Consider the following 11,169-nt stretch of genomic DNA (forward strand, 5'->3'; position numbering starts at 1 on the left):
CTCCATCACACTAACTAACACTGCACAAGATTGCTACATACGTACAGTCTTCTACACGCTCAAATACCTCATGTTTACTATAAACAATACTTGCATACAACCCTTTGTGGGATGCAGATATGGTGCAGTTGTGTTGCTTAAATGCTCATTGCAAGGGAACACAAGGTGAGGCAAGTTTGTTTATATGGCAGTTTATTGATTGAAAGCACACTCATTTGCTTTACATCAAAATGCATACAGATTTACAGATGACTACAATAACTGAAGTACAAGACGGACCAAAACAAAAAACCATTCACTCCGTGACAGACAGACAAACCTCACACACACACACTAACAGAGTGACAACTATAACCTAAAAAAACATGGACACCTCTGATCTCAGCTAAAAGAAGCTTCAACAGATCTCCATCTTATCCTGGAACAATGAAACACTGATTTCTTAATTTTCTCTCTAAAAATTCACTTTTTCCAAATATACAGGTATACTACCCAGTGTCATTTCGGGTACTTGGCTAAAGCAGAACATTTAAAGACAGGTGCTTAAATGATAATATCTTGTTCTATACCAAAACTGCAGACCACGAGTAATTGGTAAGAAGGCCACAGCGTAACAACTATTAAGAGAAATAAACCTAGAAACTGGTGACAAAAATAGACACAGGAAGCATTTCAAATGTAAATGTTATTAGATTAATAAACTTTCAATTAGAAATAGAATATGTGCGTATGCACACAATACATCTCATGGAAAATCACAAAGAAAGTCTGTACAAAGAAGTCCACCCTGTTTTTAATCAGACAGTAACAATTATGGTGGCACATTATTTCTGTTGGTCAGCTGTTAAAGGACAATTCCGGCGCAAAATGAACCTGGTGTTAATAACACATGTGTATCGAGTTGATCCGTTCTCTGGGATATGTTTTCATGCTAATCGACCGTGACCGGTTTTAGCACAAACCGTTAATTAGCTTATAACGCTAGCCAACGGGGCACACAGTAACGTGAAAAGAAATCACTTTTTATACCACTAACAAGACTCAAAATAGCACCACACTTACACGGTAGCATAATGAGGGTCTCTACCTATAAACCGAAGCATTGAGAACTTTGTAAGTGTACAGACAGTTTATTAAAAAGATAGTTTAGAACAGCAGTAGCGTTCGCGTATACAGGCGGGCGCTATCTTGGGAAAACAGTCAGGGGTTAGGTCATTCATGCAGATCAATGATCAAGACTTACAATGCAATTAGTTGCATATTTTATCGTAGATGTCTTGCATCTCTGAGAGGCAGTGATACTCAGACTCTTGTTGGTCTTTTTTACCATCATGGTGCTTCTTGAAGACATGCTGCTTTGAGCGCTGTGTGAGTTGTTGATTTTTACTCAGCTACAAAAATAAACAAAATCAGTGCAGTTACATAGACGTCACAGCATATTAGAGGTTTCAGTTACCTCCCACATCTGTCAAAATGCACTGAATAACTAACTGTTGATATTCCTGGTCTCTAGAGAATGAAAATTAATGTTTTTGATGACACGTTTTGTAATGTTTAAATCTAAACCCCAATAACAGCAAAATCATGAGTATTTTGTTTGTTCTGTTCTACACATTTGTATGGTGGTGTGTAATGAACACTGCAGCCTCTCTGAGCCATTAACAACACTTTAGATTTTAAGTTTTATTTGCTCACCTCAGCCAAACCCAACACTTCTCCTTCTTCAGCAGTCATCCACATTGAACTGTTAATGTTGACTCCAGCTCCTGCAAAACAGTGGGGGTTGAAAAGTGTCCTGAGATAGCATATGTTATGATTTAGCCTTACACAAATAAAACTGAATTGAATTGAAATTGAATATACTGTACACCTGTGTAAAACATACCTTGCACTTTGCAGCATTTGCTTTTATAAACCAGAACAAGGACAAATGTCACAATGAGCAGTACAGCCAGAAGTGAAGGGACAATGACAACAACAAAGGTTTTGGGTGCTGCATCTGAGGAAAATGAACAAACACAATAAACCATTCCTGATGAACAAAAATCAGCACCACACTACTTTGTTCAAGTGAAAGTACCTGCACAGAGCTTTTATTCCTGGTATTTTTTTCCTTTACTTTGGTTGTGTCATTGTTTGCTATTTCGTGGCTATTGATGGTTTTATTTATAATTTCATAGCCTAGAACTATGAGCACAATGAAATCAATCACACACACACACACACACACACACACACACACACACACACACACACACACACACACACACACACACACACACACACAGACAGACATATGTACCTTTGGTGGGTTTCTCAGAGATCTGTGTTGTTTGTGAAGTAGGGCTAACAGGTTCCACAGTGGTAAGACGGATCACAACGGTGGTCTTCTTTGGTAAAGCTGTCAGAGAAAAAGATTCTTAGGACAGTAAATCTTCACTCTTATTATTCCTTATTGTCAACTAAGTTAAAATAAATGATTTATGTATTTTCAACTAACAACAACAACAGACATAAAAAGTTCTGAGTCTGTTTTACAATGTGCAGGTTTACAGAGAACCATACTTTAACCCTGTTTTACAGACGACTCATTAGCATTTGTGAGCAGTAATGTTTCTTATGTATAAACCAACCCTCTGTGTGATATGAGGAGGGAGAGCTATGATGACTCACCTTTGACTTCCAGCTGAACAGCAGAGAAAACATCCAATCCAGTGTTTCCATGGACACCACAAAGGTACGGACCAGAATCCCTTTGGGTCAAACTCTTAATCACCACTGTGAATTTCCTTGATGTTGTATCATCAGTCAGTGTGAACTGTCTGTTTCGTTTGTGGTCAGAGGTGATTAAAGCCTGCTGCAGACATGTGGAGGACTGGTTTCCTCTGCAGATGTACTTTATGTTGGTCCGGTACTTAGACTCATACGGACAACTGAAGGACACTGAACCTGTCTCATAACCTTGGACTTTGGTGGGTCGGTCACAGCAGGTGTCTGTCAGTAAAATAATCAACATCACAGATCGTCACAGGCACAGACACAGAATATATAAATATATAAGGTTTTTACCCAAATGTTTGTTCAATTGTAATCTCTGGGACATGATTTTGTTCATTTGAAATGTAAAAAGTGGTTAAGTACAATTTTTTTTAAATTGAACTTTATTAGTTAGACTTTAGTTAAACATTCTGCTCTCAGTGTAAAGGGTTTTGAGTTGAGGGGTTTTGCAGAGAAATCCTGTGTTCTTCCTGCTGTGGCACTTAAAGGGAGCATTCTTCCACACTTAACAACATTCAATGTAACTTTCACATTAGACAGCTGAGGGACATACACAGTAGGTTATACATATCAGAATTTTTATTTATCTATTGGTTTATTAATTGATTGATTAATTTATTCTAGTACCTGGCACCACCTCCACTTGTACTTCAGCACTTGAGGGATCCACTCCTAGTCTGTTCATCATGCACCGGTATTTACCAGCATCCGTATGATCAAGATCAGAGATGGTCACTGTGAAGATTTGTTTCTTTTTGTCATCAAGGATGGAGTATTTGCCCTTCTTCACTTCTGTAGTCTTAATCACAATTTCATCATCATTGTCACACTCATTCCTGCACAGGTATTTCTCATGAAAGTCATATCCCTCTTGATAGGGACAGGACACTTTAAGTTCTCTCCCAGTGTATCCAGCTGCATAGATCACATCAGCTGCACTGGTCACACAATGCAGTGGAACTGTGGAACAGGAAATAGAAAGAAAGTCCGGTAACAGGTTTCATAGTTTTTCCAATTTGCTTTAGCTGTTTTTTTGAAGCAGTCTTAACGTTCTCCAAACTGTTGTGAAATTGTCATTGTCAATTGTTTCATGGGACATTACAACTCTAACTCTTGTCATTCACCCAAAACATTTCATTCATGCTTCAAAATCGAATTATTGTGCCATTCACCGTTGCCACCAAAATTAAAAGTTATCGTGTGAGCTGTACTGGGCAATCAACTTGGCCATGTCTTTTCACTATGACAGTTGACCTTGGAAATGTTTCACATTGTTGATTGTTGCTGAATGCTTTTATGTATTGCACTAAGCTTTTGAGTTTCAGATTTCAACAGCAGGTAAAACTTTACTGAGGATCGTCAATACTCTAGAATACTCTAGAATAAGGATTTGTACGCAGTAAATGTATTTGTGAAGCAACAATGAAAACGCCTGCAGTAGTTTGGTAAAAAGACAAACAAATTGTACCTCCTCACTGAAGGCTTATTGTGATTCCCTGTTCATTAGTGTCTCCCTTAATTTGTCAATGTAGCAGACATCACAAACCAATGTTTATTTGACAGATTTGGTTGAATAGGTAATTTTGCATCCAATTGCACAAACGATGCAAGATGTGAAGACTTTGACAATTTCACTGAGAATCAACTCATCATTTGATCAGCTAGCCATGTGCAAGTGGTAATTGTGCAAATTGAAGACAGTTCTACTCTTTTGCAAAGATATGCCATGAAATTGGCTTGAATGAATGAGAAATTTAAATCTGTTGTGAACAACAAACTAATTGTTAAAGATTTGAACTTTAAGAATTGAGCCAAAGTGAATGAGAAAAACTACAATTCAATTATCAGACACACACACATCCATATGCTTTTGCAGGTGCTAGGTAACAATAATCTGCACAAAAAAGACAAAGCAATCTTAGAAAGATCATTTTTAAAGTCTAATCTAAAGAACTTACTGCAGAGGATGATCAGCAGGTTTTGAAGGCTCAGCATCTTGGATGTTACTGCAAGGAAACAGAGAAATTACATCTTATGTGGTTGAGAAATTACGTGCACTATACACTATGAGACTGAATAGTTCACACAAACAGTGGTGCGTTTAATGATGAGAATATTACACCTCACAATATGTGTTAACAAACAAATACTGAATTGTCACAGTCCAGCCTTCAGGTCAACAACTTTATCAGCCTCGAATTATCACATACAGTAGTTTTCTATGGTACTAGACCATTAAGGGAACTGAAGCTAATTTGGGGGCCCTCTTTTCTTTCTTTGTCATTAACAAAAATACGTACAGTGCCTTTATTTTAGATTGATGCCAGCTTTTGATGCAGTCACGTACCACTGAAGAAACAGTTACTAATTTGACTTTTTTTTCTTGTAGGGTATTTAACATATGTCTAAGAAGTATCTCAACAGTATATATCAGTCCCTCCAGAAAAACGCGATTATGCGATCGCATAATTCAATGCATAATCAGCCAAAGTCCGCATATTTATGCGGGGGCCGCATTTTTTCAAATATGCCGCATAAATTGCAGATTTCCGCGCAAAATATGCGAGGCTTGCATGATTTCATAATCCCCGCATAAGTCACCTATATCTTGAAAAATTTTGCGTTTAGCCATTTTCCCCTGTTGCCATGGAACGTTATGAAGCGACGTAATTACGCGACGTGAACATCATTGAAAAGCTGCAAACCCCGTGATGAAAACCCTACAGTTGTAAGTATATTAGTAGGATATAAATTTACGTTACAGTAAGAGATTGCACTTTGTGCATTGGAAGCACTTATTTTAACAGAAGATGTCTGTTTTGTATAGTTACCTCTGTAAAACAGGAAGCACACATTTTATTTCTTTATATTTTATTTATTAATTTTTACAGAAGTTGAAACATATTCCTTTTGTAAAGCTACAGAACTTGTTTGACTCATCAATGTTTTGTAAGTTTGAGCCATGTGTTTATTAAGGTCTGAAATAAAACAAGATGAGAACTTAAATATTCCCAGCACTTTCTGTGATGTGTGATGCTTGCTTATCATAGGAAGTAATAAGAAATGACTCTTTACATTAAGGTAGTAGCCTAGTGAGAACAGGTTGTTGGGGGAATCACTTTTTTTCCTTTTTCATCAAACCGCAATTTTTGCAAGTTCCCGCAATTTTTGCAAGTTCCCGCAATTTCATCGCATACAATTGCATAAATATCCCACATATTCCATCGCATTTTTTAAGAAAACGTGCCGCATAATCATTTTTGCCCACAACAATCACAAAAAAACTCAGCATTTTTCTAGAAGGACTGATATATATAGGGAAATAGGCTTTTTCTCTTTCTTAAAGTAGCTGAGAAAATCTCTGTATGCTAAATAGGAAGCTACAGCCAGGAGACTGTTTGCTTAGCTAAGCATAAATACTGGAAACTGGGAAGGCACCTATTATTACAAAAGCCCAATAGAGTGCTGCAGGAATAAGCCCTAAATCCCAGAAACGAGTCAGAATTTTTGCACTTCAAGGTTCACCCCAAAGTCAATACTTTACAGAAAAGATGATGATTTTGGTTAAAATAGGTACTTTATTTACATCAGTTAAGTTACAGACATACGTTGGTGACATATTGGTATATTTTAAGAATAATGAGCCGTCAGAACAATATCACTACAGGTCAGCTAGTCTAATTTGGTTAAACGAGATAGATATAACATGCTAATTAGTAAGCTTTAGAAGTATTGGTAGGCAGATTTTTTTTAACCTTTGGACTTTCACTATGCCATATGCCAATCATTATGGTAAACAGTCTTCTTGCGTAAACTAACTCCTGGCAAGATAGCAAATTAGCTTATTTTCTAAGATCTAAGAAGTCTACTAAAGTATTCCTTTAAGGTAACGTTTATGCTGGCCTCCCTCTTCGTGGTTGAAGCAGTTTATCCAAACAATCAAATATGCCCAGAAAGAGTCTTAGACCGAGGAGGTACAAAAATATCTATGAATAAAGTTGTAATTATGTACAAAATCAACAATAATTACTTTCCACAACAACAATGGATAAATAAAGACTAGTGAGGTATCAGAAAACGTATATGGCCTTCAATTGCTTCAATGGACAGAAGAAAATGTCCAGGGCACAGAAAATATGTCTAACCTGCAGCAGCAGTCATGTGCTTCTCTACTAAACCAAAAGTAAAACTTAACTCAACTAAATGCTAAACTGCATTTCCCAGCTGACCTTTGGAAGCCTGAGTGATGTGCACTGACAACACTGGGTGTATCTCTGTGTCTGATGTGGGTTCATGAGGTCAAACTACATCTCGGGGGCTTTGATAAGAAGGGTGGTCCTGACAGCCATGTCGTGTTTGCTAGGAGTGCACCTGGTACCGACCTTGACCCATGGTCCGCTGGGTTTTGCTCGGATGGAACATATCTCCATTGGTCTGGAGATGTTGACTGCTGCTGATCTGTTGGATCAGATTGCTTGCATACACATAGAACATCTATGTCTCGTTATGTATGTAGCCCAGTTAGCAGGGTGTTATGTGTGGTCAGTGCTCAGGCCTCTGCTGTTTTTGCTTTTGCTTGTGGAACAACTAAAGCCATGCTTGCTTTTGAGCTACAGGATGATCGTGATGAACATGAGCATACAAATCAAATCTCTAAATCCACTCATGATGTACTAGGGCTTCAACTACTTTTGTGCCGTCTTCAGGCTAATTTTCTTCCTCCATATTTGGTTCTGAGTAGAGATGCTTCTATTATGTCCTCATTTGTGACAAGCTGTAAAAGCTTAAGTCCAGTGTAGTAAGCACTGAAACCATTCTTCTCTGCTCTGAAGGGATGAGAAGATATCATTTCAAATTTCAAATTTGCCCAGAAAGACTCTTAGACCAAGGAGGTTGTGTTGTTTTTGAGTTTACTGAGAGACATCATTTGACTGTGAAACTGAAACACAATACAATACAACAATATCCATGAATAAAGGTTCTTAGAACATACACTGCCTTACAACTGAAACAGGAATAACCCTAACCCTAACCCTATATTGCTGACAGAAATGTAATAAATAGTAATGAGTTTTAAGATTGTGGTGTTGTAGAAGTTGTAGATAATTACAAAGAATGACATAATAATCAAGTATATTGCACATTGGCCAGGGTATTGCACCTTAATCGACTTATTGCAATCTACATCTGGGATATACTGGCTACACGCAGGGACTGTAGCTAAACCAACAAAGGTGCTTCATGCTAACTGAAGAAACAACAGCTGCAATAATGTACAAAATGAACAATAATTACTTTCCACAACGACAATGGATAAATAAAGACCAGTGAAGTATCAGAAAACTTACGGCAATGGCCAAGTTGCCAGTAACCAAGTAAATAAGTTGTACCAGTTAAGGAAAAGTATAAATAATAATCTAAATAACTACTTGAGAGAGACTAAGAAAGTATCCAGTAATTGGCAAAAAGATGACTTGAGTGGTTAATTTGTATACGCCCTGTATATCATAAACAATCACATTGACTGACCCTATTTCTCATTACAAATTTCTCAGCACATTTCAATCACATTCTTTACATTATGAGACAAAGCAGGTGTAGCTTTTAAAGCATGATATGTGTAGTGTTGAATTTCTTGGTCTAAAAAAAGGCAACTTCCTGCTCTCTGTTAGCTACGTGTCACTGTGGTATATGGGTGTCAGAGATACCTCCATAGAGGTTTGATGTGTGAATTCTACATAACAAAACTAGCACTTTGACTAATGTTGTCAGTAAGAATGTCACCCAGCTTCCCTCTTACAGACCGAGCCATAATGTGCTGACCACATAAACAGCACAAGCACAGATAAGCTGTTTTTTTGCGACTTGGGGGCAGCAGAAAACAAAACAGCCATAGGCATATTATTGTCTTTTAACTTAATGTGGTGAAATTGTTGATTTATTCAGCCTTTTAGTGGGCAAGGACATAAAAAACATTTACAAATGTGTTTTCAAAATCTTCTGGAGTAGGTTTCCCATTGCAGATTTTAAACTTTTAAACTTAAACTTAAACTCATAAACATAGGACTAGTTTCAAACCTTCATGGAAACTTGGAAAAAAGATGAAGTTTGTGTAAGTCAACATCTTATTGGTAAAAGTCAAAAATGTTTCTAAAAAATGTCTAAAATGTCCATAAGAGAAAGTGAAACCTACTTCAAATAATTCATCCTCTAAATACCAATTTGCATTTGTTCTTACAAATATGCCTATACATAAATCATTTCCTGCAACCTCTGTCTCATCATTAGAGTGATAAAATAAATGTACTTTGACTTTTCCAGTACTTTATTTGAGTTCATCAGAACTGACAGTCAATACAACACTGTGATACTGTTTCTATATCTCATTTATATAATGCAAACAGAGCCATACTGCCAATTATAATATTCTGCATTTGAAAAGTACGTTTTCTTTTGACAAAAATTGTCCTGACTGAATTATCATTAGTGTGATAAAAAAAAAGGCGATAGACAAATAAAAGCAATAAAAAGAAGAAACTGAGTAAAACAAATAATTTCCAAGAATAAGATTAAAAACTAAAATTAACACATATAAACTAAATAATATCCATGGACTGATTAATATTTATTGATTCGCCATATAATCTGGAATATTGCCTATTGACTCTTTCATGAATCAAGTCTTTATATTCAGTGTAACAGTTAAACAGCACCAGCAGAGGGCTCAGTGTGACACATATTAACATGATGTGACTGTGTGCTTTATAGGAAGTGGACTTAAAGCTCAAGTTGTCAGTCAAATCAAGTGAGCGTCAACCCTGAAAAGTAGTATCAGTATTAGTCAAACAAATGTAGTGGAGTGTAAAGTAGCTTAAAATGAAAATATTCTAGTTGAGTACAAGAAATCCATGATAAAACTGTACTGAATGATTATACTTGAATAAATGTACTTTGACTTCTCAACCACTTTATCATCAGAAATCTGAAACTGATAACAACATGGTGTTACTGTTTCTATATCTCATTTATATAATGCAAAAAATAATACTGATGAGTTGTTTCAATAAAAACTATGGTCTGTAAAGACAGTTATGTGAATATGTGTTGATCAGCTGTTAATTGAGACAAAACTAACGAGTGAGGCCTAAAATGCAAGGTTTGATCACAGATGTGCGTGATGTTCATCTCTTGGCTTTAATGTGACTTTAGTAGAGTGTTTTAAACATCTTCTGTTTTGGTACACAGACATGTTCCGGTCTTCATCTGCATCATTATAGTGGTTATAGGTGCTCTGTGGTTTGGAGGTCCCCCATTGTGAGCTTCCTCTCCTTCCTGTCTTGAGTTTCGTAAATCTAAAAAACAAATCAACAAAAATAAACAGATAAGAGGACAGCGTTACATAGATCAGAAATGAGGTTATCATTCAAATGTTTCAAAATAAATGTGTCAGTAATCATAAAAAAGACATTCAGCATCGCCTGATTAGAAGTCTAATAATCACATGGTCATTTCATTTGCTCAGTTTAATTACTGTGATATTTGGTGTAAGCATTCTCTGACCAAGAAAAATGATTATCCTCAGTCCTTTTGTCCAGTACCACTGACAGGTAACATGAGCTATACACTATAATCTAACTGGCCTCAAATGTTTAGAACCCCTTCAGTTTTAGATCCTGAGCTTTTTTTCCACCACCTTCATAATGATGTCTAATACACAGAGTGCTCAGCAAACGCATGGTTTCAAGGGTATATACTTTGTTATTTTAGTGCCAGGACAAATTCAATCTGATTTTAATAGGTTTAATAGGTTATTAAAAAGGTACACACACATATATATATATGTTATATTTAGCTGAAATATTTCTTACAAGATAAAACTAATGATAAGCAGTCAGAATGAGTGTAAAGGTAAATGCAAATATGTGCAAATAATCATATTATTACTACTGATAATTGAGACAAAACAAAAAAGATGGAAAGTTTGATCACAGATGTGCATGCTGTTCATTTCTTGGCTTTATGTGTATTTCATTGGTTACAGTAGATATTATCTGTTGTGGAGAAGTTTTGGTACACAGAATCTTGTTCATCTTCACCTACATCATCACAGGTCTTCTGCGGTTTGGAGGTCCCGTGCTCTGAGTGCACAACAACAACTTCCTGATTTTCATAAATCTAAAAAAAGAATCCACAAAAATAAACAGATAAGAGGACGGTGTTACACAGAATTCATGTTATTATGCAAATCTTTCAAAATCACTTACAGTATCATTAATAATTAAAAACTACATTCAACACAGCCTGAAAATGGTCTAATAAGCAGTTAGTTGGTAATTTCTTTAGCTCTTTAGATACTTTGGTCCAGAGCCAAACATCTTTCCATTCTCAGAT

The 11,169-nt window shown here is 36.4% G+C and overlaps 2 protein-coding genes across 2 annotated transcripts in view; both read right to left on the minus strand.

The window, feature by feature from the left end:
- Positions 1-175: 175 nt before the first annotated feature.
- On the minus strand, positions 176-7,272 carry LOC127355039 (uncharacterized). The gene is made up of 8 exons (XM_051385484.1): positions 7,161-7,272; positions 4,737-4,784; positions 3,406-3,738; positions 2,674-2,994; positions 2,303-2,401; positions 1,886-1,999; positions 1,696-1,766; positions 176-1,391 (listed from the first exon to the last, which is right to left on the minus strand). Exons 1-8 carry the CDS (start codon positions 7,270-7,272, stop codon positions 1,251-1,253), a joined length of 1,239 nt encoding a protein of 412 aa, XP_051241444.1. The 3' UTR covers positions 176-1,250.
- Positions 7,273-10,887: 3,615 nt separating this feature from the next.
- The window catches only part of LOC127354615 (polymeric immunoglobulin receptor-like), a 7,682-nt gene continuing 7,400 nt past the window's right edge, over positions 10,888-11,169 (minus strand). Inside the window, exon 14 of the mRNA XM_051384629.1 lies at positions 10,888-10,953. The gene's annotated coding sequence lies outside the window, so the exon portion shown is untranslated. The remainder of the gene's footprint in view (positions 10,954-11,169) is intronic.

Source organism: Dicentrarchus labrax, unplaced genomic scaffold (assembly GCF_905237075.1).
Source record: "Dicentrarchus labrax unplaced genomic scaffold, dlabrax2021, whole genome shotgun sequence".
Lineage (NCBI taxonomy): Eukaryota > Metazoa > Chordata > Actinopteri > Moronidae > Dicentrarchus > Dicentrarchus labrax.